At 40.8% G+C, this 27926-nt stretch overlaps 1 protein-coding gene across 3 annotated transcripts; it reads right to left on the bottom strand.

Annotated features, from left to right (window-relative positions):
- Nucleotides 1–7: 7 nt before the first annotated feature.
- CDC7 (cell division cycle 7) lies at nt 8–27632 on the bottom strand. 3 transcript variants are annotated; one of them, XM_020975453.2, is made up of 12 exons: nt 27521–27632; nt 26384–26566; nt 19307–19390; nt 18066–18201; nt 14417–14510; nt 14185–14327; nt 13009–13255; nt 12259–12354; nt 11271–11449; nt 5751–5833; nt 3234–3383; nt 8–1697 (listed from the first exon to the last, which is right to left on the bottom strand). In XM_020975453.2, exons 2-12 carry the CDS (start codon nt 26496–26498, stop codon nt 1324–1326), a joined length of 1701 nt encoding a protein of 566 aa, XP_020831112.1. In that variant the 5' UTR covers nt 26499–26566; nt 27521–27632; the 3' UTR covers nt 8–1323. The 3 variants fall into 3 exon arrangements, with proteins under 3 accessions (XP_020831112.1, XP_020831113.1, XP_078012700.1); XM_020975454.2 differs by having other exon boundaries at nt 13117–13255; XM_078156574.1 differs by lacking the exon at nt 27521–27632 and adding an exon at nt 27069–27262.
- Nucleotides 27633–27926: the final 294 nt, after the last annotated feature.

The raw sequence follows: 27926 nt of genomic DNA, 5'->3' as shown, positions 1-27926 counted from the left end.
AGCAACATTATAAAAATACTAAAAGTAACTCTTTATTAAATAGACATACAAATATATAATTTTACATTCAAAGGTGTTTTTTTTTTTTAAAGAATTACTGCATGAGAAGAAATTAAGATCAATAAGGTGGTGATTTCTGTAAACAATCCCCTAGAGTTTAGTCATCTGTTTGGGAACAAGACACATCACATAAGTCATGAGCCAGAGGGATTCATTTCCTTGCTCAAACAAGGAAGGTCCCCCTCTTTCTTGTAGAGTTCTCATAATGAAATAAATACAAGGTAGCTACCAAGTGGGTAAAGTCTGTAGGGATTCCTAACCTCCAGTAGCACTGCTAGCCATTCAGTCAATAACTGGGGATGGAATCATCCACATTGGAATGTAAATAAACAATGCACATGGGTCTTGGTGAGGCATCTTTCCCCCTTCTGTCCATTCCACCTGGCCCACCTCAACGTTTCTCTTCATGACCTTTTCTTCCTGGAGCCATTCCACGTGCAGGTCCAGTGTTTTCAAAAGCAGGATAATGATGATGTAGATGGCCTGATCGCCTTGGCTATCATTAGAAGAAAAAATTATGAAACTCAAAGGTTTTCATTATGGTCCCATGGTCCTCTAACTGGCCATTTTGAGTTAACTCACTTAACTTCTTCATCTAGTAGCATCAGTTTTGGAGTCTACATCTACTTCTATCCATTACTGAACAACATACCCTGAAATCCTGGTGAGAAGTACTACATAAAGTACCACAAAAAGAATGTGTAATCATGGGCACAGAGTAAGTAAAAATATTCTCAAGAAAAAGATGGCAATTGCTGTGAAATGTTTCCACAAAACCGGTGTTTCCAAAACAGAAGAAAAATTATGACAATTTAAAATTAACATCTTAACAAATTCAAATTTTCTTTTATTATTGATTTTAATTTTCATGAAAGGTGCCCAAGAATATTGAAGGTTCAGGCCAATTTCATCTTGGTCTTTCAACTGGAAGGTTAACTCGTAAACCAACTAAATGCTTGTATTCTCATGCCCTGTGCATTAGGCAGGAATCACTTCTATCTCTACCTCGGTGGATCTGACCAGACAAGTCATGTGACCAGTCCACGGCACCATCCACAATCTCTTCAGGGATATTTAAGTCCTAGCAGTTTTCTGATAAATGGCATGAAGACAATATGGAAAACATTATACTTGTTATGAGACCAAATTTCCCCCCCCCCTTACCTACCAGGGTCTGGTGTCTAATCAAAAATGTAAGGGAATTACAACAAACTTATTTCCCACTAGACAATAACCACATAAATGCCAAACTAAGTGTTGTAATCACAAACTCAGATCTTGGAAGAATGGATGTATCAATGCTTCCTGGGCAGTTATTCTCGTTGCTGGGTTGAGATCTAAGAGTTTATCAAGTAGGTCATAAGCTTCATCGGGGACTTGATCCCAGCCTTTCAAATTGGCTTGGTGCTTGTTCACAGAAGTTTCTGAGATATCCCCACCATCTTCATGAAATGAGTTCCCTGGAAGTTCCATGTGGGGAGGGAGCTTCAGGTTCTGGTCAGTTCTCAATGACAGAGTTGATTCATGAGCATGGTCCTCTTGTTTTTCAACAGCCAAACTGGGAGTGCCCCGAAGCCTCTCACAGAGGGTTCTGAGATTCTGTGCTGGGACTTCTTTGCTGCATAACACTGATTTACCTAAAAGAGAAAATTGTCTCTAAGTATTTGGATATGCCACGACCCTTTCCCCTACACTATTCAGGATGCTTACAAAGGAAACAAATATTGAATAAAGTTGGAAGCAGCACATGACAATAGGGTTGAGTTCTCTCTTTCGGGGGGCTTAAAACATGCCTGAGATTTACTAATTGTGTAGCTATGGGCAAGTCTTTGCTTCTTCATCTATAAAATGGAGAGGATCCCTGTAGTAAATACTTCCCAGGGTGGTTGTGGGGATCAAATGTGATAATGTACATAAACTTTAAAGAACTAAATAAATGTCTTATTATTACTATAAGGAACCAGAAGACAAGATCACAGAATTAGAGATTCAGAGCTGGAAGGGACCTCAGAGGACATTTAGTACAAGGTCTTTATTTTACAGTGGAGAAACTGAGGCCCAGGCAAAGAGCAGCTTGTCCAAGGTCACACACATAGTGTCAGATGTGGATTGTGAACCCAGGGCCTCTGACTGAAGATCCAGTACTCCTGGGCTAGACTCATGAGAGGGCTTCACCAAGATCAATGACTTTTGAAAGTCTCTTTGCTTTAAATCTGGCTGTGTAGACCAAAGGGCTACCTGCGCCTTCCCTACCTGACACCAGAGAACTGTCTTACAGAGGTACAGGAACCATGGTTTAGGAATCATTTCATTATACTCTCATTAGCCATAAATGATCTCTTAAGAACAAGAAAGGAAGAGGCTTCCACTCTTATCCCTAAGTAAATACGAAGTCTGATGGATACAAATAATCTCACCATGCCACACTGACAGGCCAGCACTGTCATTTTCACATATGAAAGGCAATATTGCTATTTTAACTATCAGCAGGCCTTTGCTGCCTGTAGTAACAGAATGCCACCCCCAGTCCACTCTGGACAGGCTCTCCTGTAGCCTAGTCATTCCGTGACTGGTGGCCTTACATTGGTTGAACTGCAATATAATTTCAAACAGAAGATTCAAGAGAATGATCAGAAGGCTTATTTTATTTCTACAAAGCCTATCTACTCAACCCAAAGAAAACAAAAACAGACTTTATCATAAACATTATTTGAAGGCTTGCTAAGTCCTGTTTGCACCAGAGTACCGAGAAGTTCAGGTTTTGGATTCGGACTACGAAAATCAAATAAGCCACGCTTAAGTGTACAGCACTAGTTACAAGTTACCTTGTGCAGTACAGGATATTTCCAAAACTATCTCTGTCGTACTAAAAGTCTGCTCATAACTGGAGTCGTAAGATTCCGTATTTTAGGCGTGTTGAACAAAAATATATGCATTCTACATTTACTTCATAAATGACTGGCCTCAGAAAAACAGTGGTTGTACATTTTCAAAGATAACAATCTTGGAGGTGGTATTTTCATAGCTCTTCATTGTATTTTCAACTTCTAGAAATTAAGATTTTACCTAAAATTACCCAAATTGGATACATCAAAGCATTTTCAAGAACATAGCATATGCTAGATTTTCAAGAATCATGTACTAACTTATTATTAGATAACAAATCTGCTTACCAAACGTTTTAGCAGCCTGGATAGTTTCCCTGGATCCACGAATTGTCATAATCTGAGCCAAAGCTGTCAAATCATCACTTGCTTTATAAAATGGATATCGTCCACTAAGCAAAGAGAGGAATATCACACCTGCAGACCACATGTCAATTGCTGCAAACCAAACAAAACCTGTTAAAATCACACTCATGATTTTGTCATGTGATAGTATCCTTAAAATACAAAGACACTTAGTTCAAATGCAATGTTCCATTAAAAATGATCAGTAAATATTTAAAGGAGATCTAGGGGGCCTTATAGAGATCAAGCTGTATAACTAAAAGCCAGGAGGACACCTAAATCATATAAAACAAACGGCCACCTGAGCAGAGACTCACTCCCCAGAGAAATGCCATTACTACATTCTATTTTCCCAATGGAACCCACAAGGCTGATGCTTAGCAGACTGTGGTATTCAAAAAGATTCAGAACCAGATAGCTATCACTAGGAGACACTGTTATTAACAATGTGAGGTTCTGTGTCTTTTTTAATAGCAGGAAGAACTTTGTTTCTGTTATAAAAGATAGTGTGGGTATTTTCAGTATGGCTAAAACATGCTGTAAAAGAAGTGATTATGTTTGATCTTAATCCTTCTGGTTTTTGTTCTATGGATTTCTTCAAATTTCTAGTGTATCCTCTAATATGTTAAATTACCATTACCCAAATTACTCTGTGATTAATTGGAAATAGCTTCTGCTTTCATAATCAACAGACCCAGAGTTGAAAAGATCCTTAGAGACCATCGAGGCCAACCAGAGATTGACCTTCCTGACTTCCCCAAGGGCCACACAGGAAGTAAGTGACAGAGGTGGGACTGGAATCTGGACCCTTCGACTTCACAGCCAGATGCCCTTCCCTTGGACAATGCTGCCCCTCACAGCCAGTGCAAGCAAAATACAGGTCTGCTTTTTAATCTAGACTGAGTACTTTAGTCTGACATTCTTGGGCCTTGGACCAAAGGAACTCAAATAACTTCCTATGTGTCCAGGTATTAGGCTCTCTCTTTAGGATTCATGGTTAGCGATTCCTTCAAGAATATTTTCAGTGTTTATCCAGCCAGATCATTTTGTCTTTGTTATTTGCAAAATGTTGTGTCTTTGGGGCAGCCATGTGGTTCAGTAGATAAAGAACAAGGCCCAGAGTCAGGAAGATATGAGTTCAAACGCAGTCTCAGACACTTCCTGTGACCGTGGGTAAGCTACTTAACCCTATTTGTCTGTTTTTTCACCCATAAAATGGGATAAAAGCAGTACCTACCTCCTAGGGGTGGGAATATCTATTAGCACAGTGCCTGGCACACAGTAAGCATCATGTAAATGTCTAAAAAACACCACCACCACCACAGTGGTCTTCAAAATGGACCCGTCACAAGTTTCTTTTGAGTAACTGGCTTAAAGGCAACGTAGGGTGGGCTGTGATTAGGCAGGATCAAAGAAACTAACATGCAACAAAGTGCTTTTCAAACCTTAACTTCTATCTTAGTTGTCTGGAGGCATCAAATCCTGCTTCAGACTCTTCCCAGCTGTGACCCTGGAAGAGTCACCAACCTCTCTGTGTCTCAGACAAGGTTGGACTCCAGGCCCTCTCAAAGGTCCCCTGTACCTCTAAATCTATAATTGCAAGAATCTCGCAGTGGCATTTCATTGGACGTCACCCGAGCTGACCCACAGTGCAGAAGGAAGCCCCTGAGTGACGGCAGAAGGCGGAGGCAGAAGACCAGTGTCGGAGGTTCAGCTCCAATGCCACTGACAGCGACCCTGGTCAAATCCCTTATGTTTCCTTATCAAAAAAATGGGGTTATACTTGAACAACCTGACTTGCAAAATCAATGTATGAAGTGTTTTCTAAAGCCTAAAGCAATACATGAATGTGAGCCATTCATTTACTTATAGCCATTTTTCTATGGTAAAGTTTAATAATCTTTTTTATCAGGGGTTACCATCTAAATGACTAGCTTGGGTTCTTAGAAGGGAATCAGAAACACATTAAACAGCACACAAAAATCTGGGAAAAAATCGCACTATTTCTTTTGAACCTCTATTACATGGTGTATTTTTAAAACTACACCAAAGTTTGCAACAAAACAACAAAATGAACCAGAGTCAGACCTGCGTATTTTTCAAAACTACCAATGAGAAGAAAACCTGAACAGTCTCTGAACCAAAATTTCACTTGATTTGAATCCTGGCTACAAATGTATTAACTTTGTAGTGAGAGAGCCAACTATCCCTCTCAATGCAATCAATTTGTCAACAATATATTTTGTGAATTCTAATACAATGATGGAAAAAAAGTTACATTAAGTTCACAATATTTTTTCTTCAGAGATAATTCATGTTAACAGAACTACTTACTTATGTAACTTACTGAAAAGTAAAAGTGGTCAAATCCTAGACCATGAAATGATTCTAGTATTAAAAGGAACCAGGTAGACAGTCACAAACGTGGTGAACAGGTGTCTGATTTACAATGTTACGCACCTGTAGTCTGATTGGGACACTTGGTCAAGACCTCTGGTGCTCTGAATCCTGGAGTACCAGCTCGGGGGGCAACTTGCTGCCGTCTGGTGACAGAAAAAGACACACTTCCAAATGAAGACTTTTGCAGTCTTAACTCCCACCTGTTACCTTAAAGGTATGTCTTCTATTACTGTACAATCTGCTTTCTACTCAAAGCAGGCAGAACACACATACTCTTTAATCTGGGAGGAAAACTAACTCAGATTATGAAATGCTTTTAAGCTCATTAATTAAGGTGAACACCACAAATTTATAATTTTTGATGATTTGACCCAAACCAAGCCAATCTGGCTAGTGTACAATAGGTGAACAAGTGGTCTAATTCAATATGGTAAAAAAGCTAGAGAAAGAAAATATTAGTCTTCTTAAGAAAACAAACTCGAGGAATTCTAACCCAAGCCCCATGTAGTCCATTAAGAATTAGCTCACCAACCTATTCCTTGGTGATTTGCTCTAAAATTCTGTTGTTTTCTAATCTATTACAGAATTTTGTACATATAACTGGTTTCATATGGTTTGTGGATATTTTTCCTCTTTCTTGTGTACATGATAAGTTCCATGGGGACAGAAGTTATACCTTAATTACCATAGTATCTCTTCCTTCTGTCCAATACATAGTGGGCAATTAACAAATATTTGCTGAAAATTGCAAAATGAAACATTTGATTTTTTTGTGGTATAATTTGTACTGATTTTTAACTAAATCAAAGCAATCAATTCCTTATCATCCAATTTGCAGACTGTTCAGGACTTTTATTTCTCTTTCCCCTGATGCTAGCTTTCTGCTTTCCTGTTTATTATCATTCTACTAGAAAACAGGTACACAAAAATAAAAAAGAAATGAAGCTCAAATTAATCCGTTTTGTTTCCTGTAAAATTCAAATAAGATTCTGTGATTATAGATTTAAATTATCCATTCTTGCTCTGGTTTCCATTTCAGGAAAGGTAGAGAGCTTTGCTATTTGTGATGAAAACAAAATACACAGTGAAAAGAATATACAGAAATACAACAGCAATATAGGTTTCCAATAAATATTTTGATAAAAATTGAAATGGATTGTTTTCATAGTCCTCAAACAAGTGAAAGAAAAGATCTAGTTTTAGTTCAACTTAATTAATACTGATTAAATGCCTGAAAGGCACTCTCCTAAATGCTAGGGACCCAAAACCAACAATAAAAAGTCTCTGCTGTCACAGAGCTTATATTCTAACTGTGGAAACACAACATATACAAATAAGAATAACAAAAAGCAATGTAAAGTAGGGAAAACCTCTAATAAGTGGCACAGAGACAGGGAACACTTCATGGAGGAGTTGGTAACTGCGTTGAATTATTAAAAGAAGCCAGAAATTCTGAGAAGTAAAGATGAGGAGACAAGACTTTCCCAGTATGGGGGGTGGCCTATGTTAACATAGGGAGGTCAGAAATGAAATATCAAGTTCAGAGGAGAGCCAGCAATGTAGCGTTTATAAAAGGGAATAGTAACCCTGGAAAGTTAGGATAGCTAGTAATCCGTCACCATATGCTTCCCTTATTACTACGCTCAGGAGGTCAGAAAACAACCAAAAAGCCTTCAGCATATTGGATGGACCTCCTTTTGGAGCACATGGACAAGAGTCATATACGATGAGGAAGTATGAACGGGCTGCAGTTAGCATTGTCAGAGCAAATACCCACACAGTCGAAAGCACAGAGCCATGGTAGTATGAGTCTGCTATGTTCAGGGTAGTGCAGATAAAGGTTCTCTAAGCAATTTATAATCTAGTAGGTGGCTAAGACATGTTCACTTCTCTAGTTATTTCCTAGATACAAGGTATGAACCCCAGGATCTTAGAGATAAGAAAGATCTAGACATTATTAAATCAGTTTATGGATAAGGAAATTGTTAGCGCCCAGTGTTCCTTCCATATATGTATGTATGTGATAAAAGAGATTCAAAATGCTTTCAGAGTTCAAAAACATGTGAAATCACAAGCTGATCTAAATGAAAGATGAGACATCTGAGCTGGGTCTTAAAGGATATATAAGATTGAGAGGCAGAAATGAAAATGGGCCAGAACATTCTAGGTGTCCAAACGGTCTGCAACCTACTGCTACCAGCATGAGTTAATGCTTGCAAAGGTCGAAAACCTGAAGGTGTGCTTGGGTAGTAGCGAGTAAACCAATTTAGTTAGAATGCGGAAAGATAGGCTGGGGTCAGATGATACAGAGTTAGGGTATGAATTTTTTTGTTAGGCAGTATGAAACCATTGGAGTAACAGAATTAAAAGGGTACTTTAGAAAGATAAGTACAAGCAAGCAACAACAAATCTCAAATGAGGACTAGCACAGGAAGAGCAGTATACAATTCTCATTGGTGGTAGATTTACAGGAGGATGTGATTAAGAGGTCACACAAGATGGACACACTTGGGCTGTGATCTTCACTAGAGGGAGTACTACCTCTGTCAACTAGATCAGAGATCCATCGAAATAACCAAGTATGTGAGAGGAAATGGAAAGAATTAAGACTGGAGGGCAGGAATCTAGTTACTGTGACTGTTGCTAATACTAACTTACACTTACATGGCATTTTCAAGTTTAGAAAATACTTTCTTAACAACAATTGCAAGAGGCGAGTAGTTAGGAAAATACTATGAAAGTCCATAGAGGAAGGAATAGGGCCTGGATGAGGGTCATGGCAGGTAAATGAAAGAGAGGGAAGAACTGAGAAGCCCCCAGTGAGAGAAAGGAGGAGGGAGTCAAAGACAACCAAGATAATGTCCCAATCAATCTAGTCTGCTATAATCTACCTGCTGGGCTCTAGCCCCACGTTCTGAACGCCCTGCTGTCCATCTCCACCTCGCTGTTCCATGAGCTCTCTGAGCCCAGCTCACCCACACCTGCCCCACCCCTAGAGGCACCTGCCATCTCCAAAGCTGTGAATCCTCCCCATGGCCTCTCAGCAGTTTGTAACACTGCTGACCATCCCCTTCCTGGAAACCTCTTCCTTTGGCCTGTAATAGTACTCTCTCCTGGTTCTCCTCTCACCCTTCTGACTGTGCTTTTTTAACCCCTTTTTTCAGGCCCATTTTCAGCCGGTTCTTCATTCATCTCCTACTCCCCAAGTGTGGGTTCAAGGCTCTGCCCTGATCCCTATCCTCTTTTAACTCTACAGACAACAGAATTGGAATGAACCCCAGAAAGGGAATTGCCTTGATCGCCCTCAACAAGCAGTTGTCCACTGGAAAGCCTCTAGGAAAGTCACCATACCCAGCACATGGCGAGCACTGAAGAAATGCATGCTGACCGAAAGGAACTCATTACTTTTCAAGGCAACTCATTCCATTTTTGTTGGGTGGGAACCTTACATTAAAATTTAAGGAACTTAATTAAGTGTCAAGCTACATTTGTATGTATTGGGAAAGAACTGTGGTGAGGTATTGGGCTAACAACAGGCATCTGCTAATTTGCAAACGTCAGTATGCCCCTTCTGGGATGAATCTGTTCTTATGAAAATGACCAGTGCTAATCAGAAGGACTGGAGATAGATTAGTCAACTACAGCATGAGCATGAGCCCAGAGCCAAGGGAATTTCACAACCTGAAACTGTCAACACTTTCTCACTTGGTGATCTCATCAGCATCCATGGGTTTAATTATCATCCCTATGCAGCTGGACTCCCATACCCATATATCTAGTGCAAATTTCTCTCTCAAACTCCAATCATGCTGGACATTTCCCCCAGATACCCTGTCAACATTAGAAACTCTTTTTCCTCCTAAGATCCCCTTCAGCTAAACTCTCTGATTTGTCTGGTCCTTAAGGCCTTCCACAATTTAGCTCCAGTCTCTTTTCCAAACTTATTCACCTTACTACCCTTCATAAAATCTGTGATGTAGCCAACCAAAATGGACTGCTGGATGCTCCCCACCTTTACGTTTCATCTCCTACGTCCAAAGCAATCAACAAGCTCGCCCCCACCCCCAAGGCCTTCCTCTGCAATCCTGATCCTCCCTTAACACGCAGGTCAGGTGCCCTTCTCTGGAAGGTCCTCCCTCATCTGCCCCCACCGCAGGTGTAGTGCACACTCCCTGTTTCATTACCAATTACGTATCGACATCACGCATCTCTCCTCTCCAATAGCATAGAATCCTTTAGAGAGCAGTTATCACTGATGTGGAGCTTTAAAGCACAGGTGTCAAACTGGCCCCAACCAGAGTCAAATGTAATTGGGAAATGTTTAATAAAATAAGTAAAAATACACGATCACACGGACAATGTTAATTTGTGGTTTTCTAAGTCAATATGTAGCAGGCAGGGATCTCTCTCTATTTGAGTTTGATACCACTGCTGTAAGAAACCTGAGGAAACATTAGCAAGTGACCTGCTCCAAGATACAACTGAGCTGAGATTCAAACCCCAGCCTTGTGACTTCAAATTCAGCCTGGGGAGCAGCTAGGTGACGCAGTAGATAGAGCACTGGACCTGAAGTCAGGAGGACCCGAGTTCAAATCCAGCCTCAGACCAAACACTTGACACTTACTAGCTGTGTGACCCTGGGCAAGTCACTTAACCCCAATTGCCTTAAATTTTTTTTTAACCAAATTCAGCCTGTATCTAACATAATTCTTCGTCCCCTACCAATCTACCACAGAAATGAGATTATCTTGGCCTTCATTTACCTGAACATCAGCAAATGCTGTATCATATTCCCAGACTTATTTCACACCACTCTTTCTCGTATCAGTATGGGGTGGTTATTTCCCGAGCTTGTCTAGCATACTGCCCCTGTGAATGTGCTTAGGGGACTCTCCCCACGCCTGGCCCACTTTCCTTCACCATCTCTGGCTGCTCCAGTCACCTTCTGCATGAGACTTTCCTTGGCCCTCCTGGCTTGAAGCGCTCTCACTCACCTCACATTTTTTTAAGGACTTATCATTTTGGACTTTAACTGTACAATTACTCCATGGAAATCTTATCCTGTCCCACTTTTCTACCAGGAATTTTGGAGCTGTCAAAGACTAGAAGACAATTTATTTCCAAGTAACTCCACCTTCTCAGATAACTGCCCTTTCCTCCTCCCAGATTCACAGAAGGGCCCAGCTTTTCAGAGCAGCATCACCTGGTTTTAGTTATTCTGTGTGAGGGGAAGGAACAGAAATGAAAGAGGAAGGCAGAAAATCATTATGTCAGCAAATCAACTGTGAACTTCTATGGTTCCAAAAGAGCCATATTCTCCTTTCAAACTATTTGCATATAACAGCAAAAAATGTTTTCCTAATAGCATTTGCATGTGAAATGAACACCATATGAAAACGGTCATCATTTGTTTGTCTTGCAGGGAATCGCTCTGCTCCTGAGCAGTGCTGGGGCAGCACTGAGGCCTCAGCACTGCCGCCTCTGCATTCCTCACTCCGCTGCCCACCGAGTTTCTGCAGACAATTTCTAACCTGCCGGACGGCCGAGCAGGGATTTTACGACACTCTCCAACCATGTTACCTTGAAAGGCAAACACTGCAGACTTGATCTGTTGCATAACAGTCACAGGTCAGATTAGCAGGGCAAGTGCTGGCAGCTTTCCTCGTTATGTTACTGGTCACCGTTTTTGTAGAAACCACTTTCTTTTTCGTTGCTAACTTTCTAGATGTGACATCCATCGGTTTAGGTTGCTTTATGAGCTGTAAAGAAAAGTTACATTGGTTTCTAGTTTTGGATTTTTCTAAGTATTATAAAAAGTACTGGTGCCAAAATATATCTTCTAAAGTCACAACGTGGATGCCAAGATATGACTACAGGTTACAATGCCCACTCTAGTCTGATAAAAGATGTCAATTCTTTCAGTTTCACTTTCAAAACCCCATTTTTGATGATGACATATTATTTAAATCATACTTTAAACCGCCACATAAAAGGTTACATGAGCAAAGTGCCACTTGCATTTTCTCGGAGGCCTTTGTAACGCCAATAGAGGAGTAAAAGAAAGGGAATATTCTCGTGTCTAACTCCATTTCAGAACCACAGACTGAACAAAGAGAGTGGGTTACTAACTTACAATGTCTAGAACTAGGAGCTAGGAGCTTGGGCCGATTTTCAAAAATTTAACATTTACAACTATAATCTTTCACATTTTTAAAATGCTATTTTCCCTGCTCCAGTACCAAATTTCAAGTAGACCACTTGAAAATATAACCAGAAAAAAATGTACCATCAATCAATCAACGAGTATTTAGTTAGTGCCCAATATAAACACGGTCTATTAAGAAAGCAGCCTCACTTTAACTGTAGCAACAGTTAATCACCAAACCATCTGAAACGCTTCATGAGTAAAACGCAAGAGAAATTTGGGGAGGTGGCAGCTCAGGCCAGATGTCCAAAGCAGCCATCTCTGGGGCACAACAAAATTCTAACTTTTTCCCCCAATTACTGATAGCAGGTTCTACGTCCCTAAACTGTTTGTGTGTGTGACTCATTGTTCAGCATTACTTACTTTCGCGGCAGGGCTCTCATGTGAAATGGAGCTTTGTATATTGAAATTTCTTTCTCCCAAAACAGAGCGCTGGACAGAAAGGCCTACAGATCCCTCCTACAATATCAACAAAAAAAGGACAATAAGGATTATATCTGTAATACTTTCTGCCAGCTTTCCTCTGCTATAGTTTCAAAAGAGTTAAGGGACAAACAAAAACAGCTGCAAGCAAGTCATTCTGAGGCACCAAAATACTTCTGTGAAAGAAGAGGATAGTCTGGACAAGCCATTAACCCCTGACAACGCCCCAGCCCCCACGTGGACCCAAAGAAAGCCTAAAAGCCTCTGCATGGATGTGACACTTTGCTGTGCAGCTAAAATGGAGATAGACACCGGAGAAATGTTCTTTTCTGCATTAGCTACAAGGACTGTTTCCTCTTTAAGAGAATTCTTACCCGATGTTGTTTTACGTCAAGCAGGAAAAAAATCAAGCATTTTCTGTTTCATACAGAAAACATGTGACTTTGCACCATAATACACGTGACCAGAATGTGGTTTATAAATCTGGGAGCTAAATCTCAAATGTCATAAAATAACAAAAATAATTCACTACAAATCTTATCAAAATGCTGTCAGTTGAAGACACATACCAAATGTAAAATAATCACCAAGTATTGTTTCAGTGTTATATCCCCCCCTGTTGGATGAAAAAAAAATACACTTTAAAAACAGTACAATATTATCAAAAACAAACAAAAAAAGGGGTAGAACCTTGCCATCTTTTCCTTGTTTAGTCTGAATTTGTGCGTGTGAGTAGGGCCTTTTAACAGCTGTTTGAGTGGATGACTGAGATAGCGCTTTTGGTGCTGGGACACTCACTGAAACCTTGTTTGCCATTACTATGGGAGCTTTATTTTGTGAGCAACTTTCCTGTTGGGCTTCCGACCGGACCAGTTTGAGTAGCTCTACTTTTGTGTCACAGGTTCCTTGGGCCAAGCCAAAGTCTACTAAGGCATACCTACGAAACAGAATTGGGCAAACAGGTTAGCTCTGTGACAGCTCTAACAATGAAATGTCAGTAGTTATACAAACCCATCTATGTTCATCAAACCATATGCATACAGCATCAAGCCACTATCAAGCAATCAATACCCGGTCACATTCCCCTTCCTGAAAAAGAGGGAAAAAAGTTTTCCCTAGCAACATCACGTAAGAATAAGCCACGACAGACGCTTTCGTTAAGAGGGGCTCCAGGACGTGCTCTTCACCTGACCTTCTCAATTTCAAAGCTGGGAGTGAAAGCGCAACAGGGGCAAATTCTACTTAGAAGTGTGATCCTTTGTTTCCTGATGCTAGCAGCAGAATCTAGCTTGCTGCCATACCAGAAACTTTCCACGTTAACAAGCTTAAAAAACATTCAGTCTGCAATTATACAAAAAGCTCAATCTGATTCTGATTAAAGAAAGTAGAACAGCAAAACATAAGTCAGATGTGTGCAAAAATCACAAATGAGAAATGTTCTAGCCCTGCTGTCATAAACAACGTGTTATGATAATCACATTTATCAGCACACAGAAACATGTGCAGATTGTAACATACTCATACCCCGCCAAAGTGAGCATCAATAAAATAAACAAAAAATAAGCCCCAAGTTGAAACTCTTGCCAATCTAATAACGCATTATTTACCATTAAATCCAGTTTTGAACACTGCAGTTGTTTCTTCTTAAACTGTTTTTTATTGCTTTGAGGATAATGGATAATTCCCTTTATAGATACAAACTGTTTCACCGCAATAACTTTGTTTTCTTGTTAAGTTTTCAACAAGTATTTTCAAAAGCAACATGTCTCCACTGCTTCTACAGACCTTCTTTACCTAGAAGGTCAGAGCCCACATGGGACATCCTGACGAACACTTGTGCATCGTCTAGTCACTTCACACACTCACTTTTTAAGACGCCTGTTGTACAAGAAGTTGCTGGGCTTGATGTCTCGATGGACAATCCCAAACTGATGGATGCGTCTCAAAGCTTTAAAAAGATTAAACATATATTCTCGAACTTCTTGAAAGGAAAGAGAATTCAAAATTTCCTGAAACACAGGTTTTAAGAAATATAATTAAACGATCATTCTCCATTTAAAAATCAAATTGTTTAAATATAAGGAACCCTAAGACTCACCAAAAAGGATTCATGTTCCAGATATGGCATTGCAATAACTACATGATCATTTTTTCTAAAGCAATACTTAACTCCCATGACATTATCTTGCCCCCTAGAGGAAAATACACAAAGAAAAATCAGAATGCTGTATAACCTTGTCGGATGTTTAGAAATAGAATTTTTTAAAGCATAAATTATGGTTAAAGACTAACCCGAAATAATAAGCACAATGCATTAGGCAATGCAAGGTTACTTGACATTCAACTTTTATCAATAAAAATATGGCCAAGGTTGGGATTTAATGGAAGCATTACCCTCTTAAAACCAAGGCGCTGTGTCCATGTCACTCTTACCAAGTCAATTATTCCTAACTTCAATTGACTCCACTTTGCTTTCTGCCTCACTTCAGCTCTCCAATTTCCACTCTGAACTAGCAGCTTACAGGAAATCATAGGGCCTAGCCCTGTGCTTTCCCAGTGGAGGCTCTCCCAATGAGAAAACGTCCTCTCCTGAGGCAGGGCAGTGCCTTCTTTGTGACGAGCGTCAAGGCTCAGGAAGTTCTCAAGGAACCAGGAGGTGACATGACTTGACCAGGGTCCCACAGGCAGTATGTGTCAGCTGGAACTTGGAACCCAGGTCTTCCTCACTAAAGGACAGTTCTCTATGCCCCAAAGCCTCTCACAGTAAACCATACCATAAAAATAAATTTTTTTTTCTTGTGGAAATAATTGTATGAAAGCTACAAGCTAACATAACTATTGAAAATAAATTACAAAATCCAAATACTTGTATTTAAAAGACTATCAACTCAAGTACAACACTTTAAAACCTAGATTCTCAAGGCTCACTTGTTCACCACGTACGCAGCACTGTGACAGATACACTTGGGATTGGGAAAGAAGGGCCAATCTCAGAAAACTTCCCACCTAATAGGGAGAAAAGCTAAGAACCTCCTAAAGGTTGAGGGATCAGTGTAGACAAGCTAGGCAGTACTTGGCCACTCTTAGCACATCAGTTTTGGGAGAGTAACAGAAAGGAAGCCAGAATGTGGACGTTACAAAGGGAAATGATGGAGAAGAAACACAGGCAGTCAAAACTGCTAATTCAATTAAGGCAGTAAGAGGCCAGAAATTGCCTGGACGTGGTCAGAATACATCTGGAGTGCTGTGTGTACTTCAAGGCACAGTTTAGGTCCAAAGCACTATTCAGATCCCTCATTTTCAGATGAAGGTCACCCTGGTGGCGTACCAGCTCTGAGAAGTCCCATCAAACTGAAAAGGCTTCAAAGCTGGACCCAGCGCCCAATGTATGCCTACTGTCTGAGGACACACCTAGATAATTTCAGAGGCTCACCGCTATGTCATCTATCAGGTGATGAGTTTTGACGGGCATAATAACTCCTGCATTATGGAGAAACTATAATCTATGGTGGTGGAGAGAGTACCCAGACTGGTGAAATCATGCATCCCGTCTGTCCTGGCAAGTTGGCATGCCAGCCAGAAGAGGACGACTAGGATGTCACAAGGAGGACTGACAACCACACCACCTAAAGATCAGTTAAAGAGCTGGAACAGATAATTAAAATAGAAGAGACTAGACCAAGTCAAGAAGCATTAAGTACCTACTATGTGTCAGACACTGTGCTGAACACCTGGGATACAAAGAAAGGCAGAAAGAGTCCCTGCCCTCAAGGAGCTCACAATCGAATGGGAGAGACAATATGCAAATAACTAGGCACCTACAAGACATATACAGAACAGAAAGAAGGTTGTCTCAGAGCCTTCTCCTCTGCACCAGCAGCTGAAGCTGTCTTCAAGTATTTAAAGAACTGTATCATGGAGCTAGGCATGTTCTGCTTGGTCCCAAAGGGCAGAAGCAGGGGCGACAAGTAAACTGAGGCTCAGCAGAAGGGAAAACTTGCTAATAATGAGAACTATGCTAATGTGGCATGAGGCTTCCTGGACTGCTGCCTCAGCAACAGTCTCCCAACAGAGGTCGGCTGACAATCTGTCAAGGGCGCCGTAGGAGAGAATCCTATTCAGAGAGAGGGTGAACTACCCAGCCTCTGGGGTCCTCGGAGGAAAGGTTTCAGAGAGGAGGGATGAGCTGGAGAGATGAGAGAGGGAGATTCTTTTTTTTTTTTAAAGGAGGGAGATTTGTAGGGGCAGGAGAAAAAGACAGTGAAGATATTGGGCCAAATGTTCACTACAGGAGAACAGTAGTACTTAAGGTTAGAAACATGGGTTGGGGTCAGAATATAGATAGATGTGAATGTAGATTTTTATCCTCCGGACAATGGAGAGTCAATGAATGTTTTCCAGCCAGGGGATACCTGAGTGAAATGCTCCAGCAACGTTAATTTGGTGGTAATGTGTGCAATGAATTGGAGAACAAAAATACTGGAGGCAGGAAGGCCAGTTAGAAAGGAATTTGGGTATGAAGTAAAGAGGGTTAGGGATACAGTGGAAATGAAAAGAAAGCTGTGCTTCGAACGGAGGAAGAGCCACAACCTCATTCATAAAGCAAATACAGCAAGTAGAGAGGAGACTCAAAGATGACTTCTCCTGCTTTATCCTGGATGACTTGGGGAATAGTGTTGCGAATGAAAGAAAAGTCAGGAAAGGATACCAATTTGCAGAGGAAAAGATTTTTAATTCAGTGTCAGATATGGTAAATTCGAGGTGTTAGAAGGATATCCCATGGAAACATCCACTGGACAGTTGGGAGATACTGGGTGAGAGGTCAGAGAAGACACAGATCTGCACAGAGTTTTAATAATTAAATTATGAGAACAGGTCCTCTATGGGAGAGTGCCTTTATGGATAGATTTCATTAAGGGGCAGGAAAAAGAAGACCAATCAAAAGAAGGTTGGCAGGAGAGGTGGGAAAACTAAGACACTGCACCACTGAAGCCACGGGAAGAATCACCAGAAGGACCCGGTGATTCACAATGTCAAAAGAAGTAGAGGCGCCATGGAGAATAACAGCTGAAAAAAAGACTGGGCCAGAAAGCCGCTGTGGATGTGACTTCTGAGAAGAGGGTCAGTACGGAGGCAAGGCTGAAAGCCAGGACACAGAAGGACAAGTGTAGTAAAGAAACAGAGGCAGGGGATTTAAGTCACTAATTCAAGAAACAGGGTTTTAAGAAGGTGGACGTCAGGATCAAACGAATACTGTTTCACGATGGGAAGATCTGTACATGTTTGAAAGGGTGAGGGGAGAGACTAAAGTATGCGAGGAAAGGAAGGAGAGAGACTTGAAGCCCAGGCAACCACGCGGCCAGCTGAAGAGAAAGACCTAGCAGACTGCCCGCTTCCTGTGGCAAAGGTGGAGGCAAAACAATCAGCTACAAGTAAATAAGAATTTAGAGTTACGATTTCATCATTTTAAAATAATGTACTGACTTATTAATTCTAGCCTTAGGGGGAAAAAAAGGTCAGTGACCATTAAAGCCATGTTTAGCCCTCTTTTAATGGCTCAGAATCAAGACCTATCACTGCAAAAGTCAATGAATAAGTGTGTGCCAGGAGCCAAACTTTACACCAAGACACCAGCTCCAAGGATGGAGGGTCTTTGAGGACCAGGTTTCTGGTCATCCTGGTTGTAGCCTACTCAAAAACTTCTAAAGTGCAGTTAATGTAACCCAAGGCTATTCTAAATTACCCACCCAGCCACAGTAAGACACTGGAGTTCAGCAGCAATTCTTATAGGATGACTCGTAGGAATTAAGTGTTTCAGAGCAATTTTCTCTTCAGGTCCCATTTTTAACTGTGCAGTGGCCAAGTAAACAGAGCTGAAAGTACCTGTGAAAGGTATTGAAAAATCTTTAGCATTTAATTTTTGCAAGCATAACAAAACCCTGCTAAAATGCTAAATTGCAAAAAATATTTTAAGTACATAAAGTTATAACAAGCCATTTGTTTTTATCAGTAATGAGCCTATCAACAGATTACAATTAAGTATAATGAAAAGTAAAATATGGCATATTTCCATAAATTCTTCCTTTCCTCATCTGTATGACTAGATTTATATCAATATTTCCAGGGTTAACACCAATATTTCAATCTAATTATTTGATTTTTGTTTCATAAATTGGGATATTTTCATTTTTTTTTCCCCTAAAGACAATCCTACATGTTTGACGGCAAAACTAAGAATGAAACCTTTAAAAATCTAATCCTTTAAGCAGACTTCTCTACCCTAATATTTAGAAACTAATTCCAGATATCATGTTATCATTTTCTAATCCCACCGTCCTGCCACCTTTGCCCCCGATATAGTCCATTCATTTATGGGATAAGCATGTTTTAAGTTTTTATTGTTCACCTATTCATTCATTAACACACCTTTTACTTTTTATCCCTTTTCAAATCTGCTTTCCAGACTGATACACAGCCCATTCCTTTTTCCCTGTAAGTAGATTTCCTGATTCACCCAGCATCTTTTTAAATAATTACTAACATTCTCTTATTGTTACTATACAAAATCGATTTCCTTTGTTATATCATTTTAGGTATCATATTAATAAGAAATTTTTTAAAAAATTCTGTGACATTTACATATTTGAATATTAAATAGAGTTGTGTATTTTGAATTAACAGAGACTATTCATTAATGTATTGGAAGAGTACATTGAAAGGATACATATAATTCAGTTTCATGTATTTAATGTGCTTCCTTCCAGCTTAAAAGTCAGCTAATATACATTCTTTTAAGCAAAAATTCAACTAAATGACAATAAAAACTTGTTACTATGTCAAAGTTAGTAATATAACTTAATTTTCTTAACATTTAAAAAGGAATATTAAAGGGAATTTCTTCAACAAGAAATAATGGTATCGAAAATATACACATTAGAAAAAACATAAGAATAACATTTTTAAAAAATTCAATTAGACCCAGGTCTACCTTCTCCAATTTTGTCCTCAATCTTAAACACACTACCGAGCTGTGGTACTGCTTCATATAGTCTCTCGATATCTTTTTCAACCCCTGTTGAGGAAATAAACGTTTGAAAGCATTTATAATCACACTCAGTTAACCAAATTAGATTTACTACATATTTCCTCAAGTTAAAGAAGCCAGCGAAATGAATCATAAAACCCAAGCATTTAGATATACACACACAAAAAACAGTTTACAAAACTGACTGGAAATTATATAAATTCATGTTTACCAAAATATAACTTACACAGACTGTGGAACTTTCATACAAAATTTACAGTTTTAGAATTACACAACTTTAATTTCAACTACTTTTTGATCATATACACATAACCACACCATTACTTTGGATCTAGCACAAAGGAACTCAAGTCAGCAAATAACCAAGGACATTTTGTATTCTTATCACTAGATGGCATGACAAGGACATACTACATTCTTAGAAAACTGAACTTCTTTCCCTGAAATGTATGAGTTCTTTCAAATGTAGAAAAGATTCACATTTAGGGTATTCCCAATGGATACCTTCAATGAGTACTACTACTGCTCAGAAGGAGCTTGAGAAATTTCCCAGTTGTAAAAACTGCTAAGTTGGTTTTAAAGAAATTTAAGGCCTTTACACTAATTACAATATAATGAAAAATTTTAACAGAAGTAAAGAAAGAAAGCCATTTTTAGACCTTCCATTATATTTGACCCAAGAACTAGAAAACTTTTAAATTTGTCATGGTGCTTCTGGAGTTCAAAAGAATGGTAGTAGCAAGGATACGTATCATTCATTTGAAACACTCTAACCATTCTCCAGTCACAATTTTAGAGAATTCTAATACGCTGGTAGAGTAGCCAAAGGTGAATGCAGGGACAAGAGGATTCAGCATGAAGAACGGAGCAGAAGTGCAGGTAATACTAACAAACAAACCACAGCTTTTACAGATCACAAAGCCAAAGGGATCTATGTGCCAACCTCTAATATATGAGCATTCCCTGTGTTACTAACATTCAGTCCAGGAACTGAAAAGTGTACTGCCGCATTTTATGTGGTTCTAGAAACAATAAACTTGGGTCCTAAATAGGAAATAACTGAAGGAAAAAATCTTCCACAAGCACTGACATGCCGGCATTACAACTGGTAGGAATTCAATCCCACAAAATATATCAAGTTCTTATTATGTTCAAGGCACTGTGCCCAGAAGAAGGAAAAAATATAGTTCTTGGACTAGAGAAACTCTTTTTAATCTGACAGGGAAAATACAATAGTTAAATAAATAAGGAGAACACAAAGTAGAATGAGATATGGGTGAAGGAGAGGTGCAGACAAAGTACCCTAGTAAAATATCCCTTTAGCAGGCAAAGTTACTAGAGCTCCTAATGCAAGGCAGAAAATTCACCATAGAAGCATCCCTAAGTCCCGATGGATTATATCGTTCTGTAAGGCTACCTTTTTCATTCAAAAAGAAGAGGACAGTGAGAAGGTGGAGACAGGAGGGGAATCAAGTACCGTTGTACATTAAAAGGATATATTCATGGGAGAAAACCTAGGAATCCAAGGGGGAGGCATAGTGGAAAGGAACTAAATGGAAGCAGAAATGGATATGATCTTGTCTTCGAAAAATTACTCTGGACCATCTGGCCTGAGAGAATAAACAGAAAGGAAGTTTAGGAAATGCCCTAAGGGTGGCACAAAGCCAGGACAACACCTGCATGGACTTCAATCACCTGGACATTTGCTGGAGCTTTGTCTACGCAGCATAAAGTGCTGAACCCGGAGTCAGGAAAACCTGGGTTCAAATCCTGCCTCAGATACTTACTAGCTGGGTGACCCCTGGGCAAGGCACTTAGCTGTAGTCTGTAAAATGGGGAAAATAATAGCACCTATCTCCCAGGGTTGCTGTGAGGATCAAATGAAATGCTATTTGTACTTTGCCAAAAGCACGTTAAAGTGCTATATGTTACCTAATTTTTCTCCAGTGCTTAACACAGTGCCTAGCATATAACAGGTATTTAATAAAGACCAGATGACTGACTGCGTCAAAAACAGAGAAGCCTGTATTTTCTTGGCCTGCCTGAATGATTATTTCATCTTTCAAAAGGCGGAGAAACCACAAGAGACTGGTTCTAGATTTGACTCTGACCAATAAGGAAGAACTTTGGGCTAAAGTAAAAATAATGGAAACCCTAGAAACCAAGGCCCTCTCTTACCTTAGAATTGGAGAGATGAAAAATAGGAAGAGTCTGGCATGCACTCTAGATTTTGGGAAAGCAGTTTTCAAAGGGTTCAGAGAACAGATAATTAGGATGCCAAGGCCCAAAATTCCATAGGAGAAGCCAGCCTAGGAATTGGGAATGCAATTCTGAAGACAATGATGGGGAAAAGGTGTATTTATCTAAAAAGATCAATATAGATGGATGGGAAACTTCACTGACCAATTTAAATCTTTTTTGGGGGGCACGGCAATTGGGGATAAGTGACTTACTTGCCCAGGGTCACACACAGCTAGTAAGTGTCAAGTGTTTGGTCGGAGGCTGGATTTGAACTCAGGTCCATCTGACTTCAGGGCCAGTGCTGCATCACCTAGCTGCCCCCCAAACTTCAATTTTTAAAAGACACAAAACAAAGATGGAAGCAAGATAACAGAGGATGAACATAAAAGCCTAGAAACATCCTATAAATGTCAACAGTACTTAAAGCCCAGAAAGAGGTGAGTTTAGCAAAGAATGCTAAGGTTAACAAAGGTATTAGTTTGTTTTTTAAAGCTATCTTAGGGATTAGAAGAGGCTAGAATAATGGATAAAGCTGCTATTTGGCATGGACAGACCGAAGCTAAAAGCTGAGAGATAGAAGGTAAGATTGCTCAACTTTTTTTTTTGCTTGTTTTCTCTGTGAAGAAGAATCTTGAGACCCCAAAGGACAGAATAAATATGAGCAAGAGGAAGTTGCAAGCACTAGCTGTCTGAGTTTAAATCACTGGGCCCAGATAAACTACTTCAAGGGTACTAAAAAACTGGCAGATGTCAGTGAGTCAATCAATAAACATTTGTTTAAGTACCAGCTATGTACCCAGTACTGTGCTAAGCACTAGGGATACCGAGGCAGAAGACAACCTCTCCCCTCAAGGAGCTTCCAATCAAATGGGAGAGCCAACAAGCAAACACATATTCATAAACAAGCTAAACATACAGGAAAAGCAGGAAATAATTAAAAGAAGGAAGACACTAGAATGAACAGGGGTTGGAAATGCTTCCCATAGAAGATGGGATTTCAAATAGGATTTGAAGCAAACATTGCTCCACACATGAAGGACAGTCTCATTTGAGGAACAGCTAGGGCGCCAGCGTCACTGGATCAAAGACCTGTAATTTCCTGGGCATAGGGACTTGCAGATAAAGAAATCCCTTCTACTACTGCAGATCAGCACCTGAGTCTTCGAGAGTGGCTGGGGGCACTGACAACTGAAGCCCCCTGCCCAAGGTCACACTGTCAGGAGGGGTTAGAGTGGGAGTTGACTCTAACAACTACCCCAAGGCAAAGTACCAAGCATGACAACTGGCCTCCAAAAGTCAACTTCACATTAGATTATAAACTACTTGAGAGAAGGGGCTGGGTTTCTTTACCTTTCTTTGTACTCCTAGCACTTAGCACAAAGACGGCATTCAACAGGCATTTATCAATCCTTCTTGACTGACTGGCTAATACAAGGTGGGAGCCCTTAGTCTGAGAAGGACATGACAAGCTCCTAGTACCACCAGGGGGATCCAGCAGGCAAAAATCTAATGGCAGAAAAGCTTCATGGTGTCCCAGATAGCTGCACTGGGCCCTGGACAGGCTCACCGAGAAGATGGGGCTCAGTGCTGACTACCACATTTTGCAGAGTCCAGAGGAGGGTGACCAGGCCAGTAAAGAGTCTCACGATCGCTCCCAGATTTCATTAGACTGTTTGCTGGGGTGTTCTATTGTGTGGCCAGACACACATGTATTCTCTGTATCTGGGGGCAAGAAAAGAAGAGCACCCCAAGGAAGTCCCAAAGAGATACAAAACCCCTAGGGCGGGGACTTTGAAAGCTAGAGGAATAGCAGTGATCAGAGCAATAGGCAACTCCAGGTTCCCAGTATTCTAAGGTGGTCTGAGATACCTTAAAGGGCCAGAAAGAACCAATGTTCTGAACCTCAATGATCCAGGGGGACAGAACTCCAGGAAGTGGAGATCAGTGCAGGGGCCTAGGGTGAGACCAAGCAGGGCCAACCATACCACCCAAAAGCTCAGCAGGAGCTAGAGCTTGGCCAAGCTGGAGAGGTGGGGAAATCAAAGAAAACACCAACCATAAAAGTGATTATTATAAATCTAGAGAGCTCCAAAAAGAGTGAATAAATAACTTCACTAACAACTATAAGCAGTGACTCAAAGGAAAAAAGAGATTTTCCACTAAGATTACAAGAACAACTAGAAGAAATAAAGCAAGGTATAAGAAATGATGAACAGGCAGACTTCAGAAAAACTGGGAAGACTTGTACGGACTGATGCTGAGTGAAGTGAGCAGAACCAGGAGAACGCTGTACACAGTAACAGCCACATTGTGCAATGACTAACGTTGATAAGACTGAGCCCTTCTCAGCAATGCGAGGATCTAAGACATCTCCAAAGGTCTCATGATGGAAAATGCGATCCACATCCAGAGAAAGAACTATGGAGTTTGAATGCAGATCCAAACATACTATTTACTATTTTTTTCTTCTCTTTTGTTTCGTTTCCTCTTTCTGATGGTACCTCCTATTGGTTGTAATTCTTCCTTACAACATCACTAATGTGAAAATACGTTTAATAGGAATGTATACGTATAGCCTATATCAGATTTCGAGCTGCCTTGGCGGGGGGAGGGAGGGAGAGAGAGAGGAAGGGGAAGAAAAATTAAAAACTCAAAAGCTTATGGAAGTGATTGTTGATAAATCAAAATAAATTAATTAAAAAAAAGAAACAAAGCAAGAGATTTAAAAAATGGACCATGTGTTGGAGGAAAGATATGGAAACAGAATAAATACCTTAGAACAGAAAATGGTAAACCTTATCCAAGTAACAGATTTCCTTCTAACTAGAACAGTCCAAATACAAATCACTGACTCCAGGAGACAGAACAAAATAAAACAAAATATTAAAACAAACACAAAAATAGAAGAAAATGTCAGATATCTAATATCAAAAACAACTGACCTGGAAAACAGGTCAAGGAAAGATAATTTGAGAATCAATGAATTCCTTGAAAAACATGACTTAAAAAAAAAAAGCCCAGACACTATATTTCAAGACATCATCTGAAAACTGCCCAGAACTATCAGAAACAGAGGGCAAAGTGAAAGTAGAATCGACCAATGACCTCCTGAAAAGAACACCAAAAGGAAAAGCCCCAGGAATGTCACAGAGTTCCATGTCAAAATCCAAAGTTCCCATGTCAAAGAAAAAATTACTGTACGCATCTGGAAAGAAGCATTTTAAGTACCCAGAAACTACAGTCAGGATCGTGTAAGGCCTGGTGGAAAGATTAATATTCTGTAACATTAATAACAATAGTAGTGCTTCTTATGTATCAGACACTGTGTTAAATGCTTTATAATTGTCATCTCATTTAATCCTCACAACAACCATTGGAGGGTAGGTACTATTATTATCCCCATTTTACAAATGAGGAAACAGTCAGATAAAGGTTAAGTGATTTGTCTGGGTCACCTAGCTAGTAGTATCTGAGGCTGGATTTGAACTCAGGTCTTCCTGACTCCAGGCCAAGCACTCAATCCAGTTCACCACCTAACACAAGGAAGTTCAGAAAGTAGAAAAGCAGATAGTTTTGAAAGTAATGTGTGGAATTATTATACACTTTTTAAAAAAAGTGCTGTGAAGTGAAAATTCACAGTTTCATGTATAATCTTTCTGTGTTCTGCTATTTATATAAAAATGCTTTTATGGGTATTTAATAATAATTAAATTAAAGGATAAGATCACTGGGCTACAATGATTAGTCAAGATTCATAGTCTTAAACTCAGCTTTGATGGATATATTAGATCACAATAAACTGAGAATAGACTAGAGGGTTTTTTAGGTAAGAATAAGGGATAACCATCTTTGAATGGGGAGAGTTCACCTGAAAGTGGTGTTTTAGAAACATTAAATTGGCTGCTGTGTGCCAGAGGGATAGAGGCAGTTAGACTTGTCAAAAAGCCATTGCAATAAATGCAAGGGCAAGAACTAGGCTGGTGAACATAAATGATAAAAAATGACATAACTAAGAAACAACGTAAAAGAAATGACATAACTTGTTAACTAGATAACAGTTATGGAGGGAAGTATACCACTAGCTTCTATATTTAACTCTCAACAGGAAATAGTTAATAATGTAAACTATGAGAAGGGGCTTTTAATAGTGCAAAAAGGTGAATCCTTTACTAACACGAGCTCCTGCTACTCTTTCCCTTCATCCCTCTTGGTATCTTTGTTAAAATCAGAATCAAATTATTATGCAAATAAAGATGTCCTACTTACATTTCATTTATAAATCTAAATTTTATGTAGCCGTATATAATATGATAGAAAGAGCGCAGCCTTATAGTCAGGAAGTCTAAGGCACCTAAACAGTCTGTTCTAGAATAGGGGTCAGCAAACTATGGCCTGAGGGCCAAATTCAGTCCCACCTATTTTAATATGGCCTGAGAGCTTTCCATTCTTATCTTCTAGGCCAAATAAAAATTATCAGTGGGCTGGATTTGGCCCACAGGCCATAGTTTGCCAATCCCTAGTCTAGAACTTTGCTCAGTAGTAAAGAAGTCTATGTTCCAGGATCCTGGGATCTGGACCAGGTTACTTAAATTCCCAGGATCTTATCTTCTCCATATGCAAAATAAGAGGTTTGGGCCAGATAACATATCAGGTCTCTTCTAACTCAAGAGTTATTCTGCCTCCATAGAGTTTTCTTCATTTTTCTGCAACCGTATAAACACACCACTCCAAACTTAAAGAGAAAACCAAACTGCAAGTCAGTGGTATGAGACATCTTACCTCTAAGTCTGCAGTTCTGCTCATACTTTTTAAACGAGCCATCGGTCTGTAATCGGTCACGCAGCGGGGACAGAGGCTGCGGCTCATCCAGCTGAATTCCCAAAGATGCCTCCATAACAATGGACAGGATCCAAAGGCCAGCTAGGGGGCCATGTCCACAGAGGCCTTTCAGGCAGGCGTGACCTGGAAGAGACAAGAGGAAGTTAAAATCCTTCTCTGGACCACTCGGGGAGCAAGCCAGCTCAGACACGAGAAGGCCTTTAAGGCTTTACCAACAGGTGTCCGATTAAAGAAGAGTCCTTTTCAAGGTCAGCTTTCACAGAATGACAGCATCACAGCTGGAGGGGACTAAAAATATTCTTCGTTTTTTAAAGAAGGGTGTGAGATTCTATGAACGTCCTAAGTGTCTGTGTGTGTGTGTGTGTGTGTGTGTGTCTTGGGGAAAATAGCTGTCGGTGGCTGCTGGTGCCCAAGTGGGCAAAGGAAAGGAAGGTCAACTGTCACTGGATCAGGATCTGGAGCCCCTCAATTTTACAGATGAGGAAACTGAGGCAGCAGAGAGGAAGAGACTGTCCCTAAGTCACACGGGGGTTTCAATCCGCCCAGCTGGGACAGGTCGGGAGAAAAGCGGGGCTCCTTCCTCTCGAGGGGCTGGAAGGGGCCTTAGGGGTCATCTGGCCCCTACCTCAATTTACAGATGAGGAAACTGAGGCCCGAAGCGAGGACGCATCTTGCCCAAGGCTACACAGGTAATAATAAGTGGCAGGGTCCTGAGTTCTATAACTTCTGAAGGCCCCGGGGTTCAGGGGTCTACAGTCCGGCTCCGCTCCCGCGGGGTGGCCTCCGAGAGAAACAGGAAGGGTAATGGGAATGAATGAGCCGCCGGTGCAGGCTCCCCAGCGCGCACGCGCTCGCGCATGCGCACACACCCACGGCGCCGGCCCCCTGAGCGGGCCGCCCTCCAGTCCGCAGGCGCGTCGCTTTCCCGCCCGAGGACCAAGGATGGCGGACGGACAGAAGGGAAAGGGGGTGGGCGGGGGGACGACCACACTCCGCGGTGCGCGCGCTCCCGATTTAATCCCTCCCCTCCTCGGGGTCCCCTCCGCGCCTCCAGCCACGGGCCACTTCCCGACTCACCCCAAACTCAGGTTCGGAGGCCGTGCAACTTCCCCCGCCGGGTCCGGGATTCCGGACCGCCCGGTTCCAACCTCTCCTCAGCAAGCCGGTGGGCGAAGCGCGCCTGCGCGGCCCCTTCCCGCCTTGCCGCTGGCCCTACCGGATTCCAGCCGCGCGTGCGCATTGGTCCGTTTCATCGCTCCCTACTGGGAGGTTAGGGAAGAGCCTCTCCCTGAGGGCTGAGAAGTACTAAGGAGCCCTGGAGGGATGAAGGCAAAGAGCTCGTGTTAGCAAAGGGTTCACTTCTTTTTTCATAAATGGATGCTCAAACAAAATAATGGTCATTATCAGGCAATTTGGAAGGGCCACAAGCAGTTTATCTAACTGGGTGACTCCGGGCAAGTCGCTTAACCTCAGTTAAGCCTCA

The sequence above is a fragment of the Phascolarctos cinereus genome, unplaced genomic scaffold (genome assembly GCF_003287225.1).
Source record: "Phascolarctos cinereus isolate Bilbo 61053 unplaced genomic scaffold, phaCin_HiC Scaffold_5;HRSCAF=322, whole genome shotgun sequence".
Classification (NCBI taxonomy): Eukaryota; Metazoa; Chordata; class Mammalia; order Diprotodontia; family Phascolarctidae; genus Phascolarctos; species Phascolarctos cinereus.
Note: the sequence above shows the minus strand (reverse complement) of the source record. Positions and strands in the feature narration are given on the sequence as shown.

What these genes read in the sequence shown, in the direction of transcription:
- CDC7 (XM_020975453.2), bottom strand. Translation starts at nt 26,498, where the DNA reads ATGGAGGCATCTTTGGGAATTCAGCTGGATGAGCCGCAGCCTCTGTCC. An exon ending in GCAGAACTGCAGACTTAGAG is followed by an intron (nt 19,391 to 26,383) that starts GTAAGATGTCTC and finishes TTTCCTCAACAG; the next exon opens with GGGTTGAAAAAGATATCGAG. An exon ending in AACAAGGAAAAGATGGCAAG is followed by an intron (nt 12,355 to 13,008) that starts GTTCTACCCCTT and finishes TTGATATTGTAG; the next exon opens with GAGGGATCTGTAGGCCTTTC.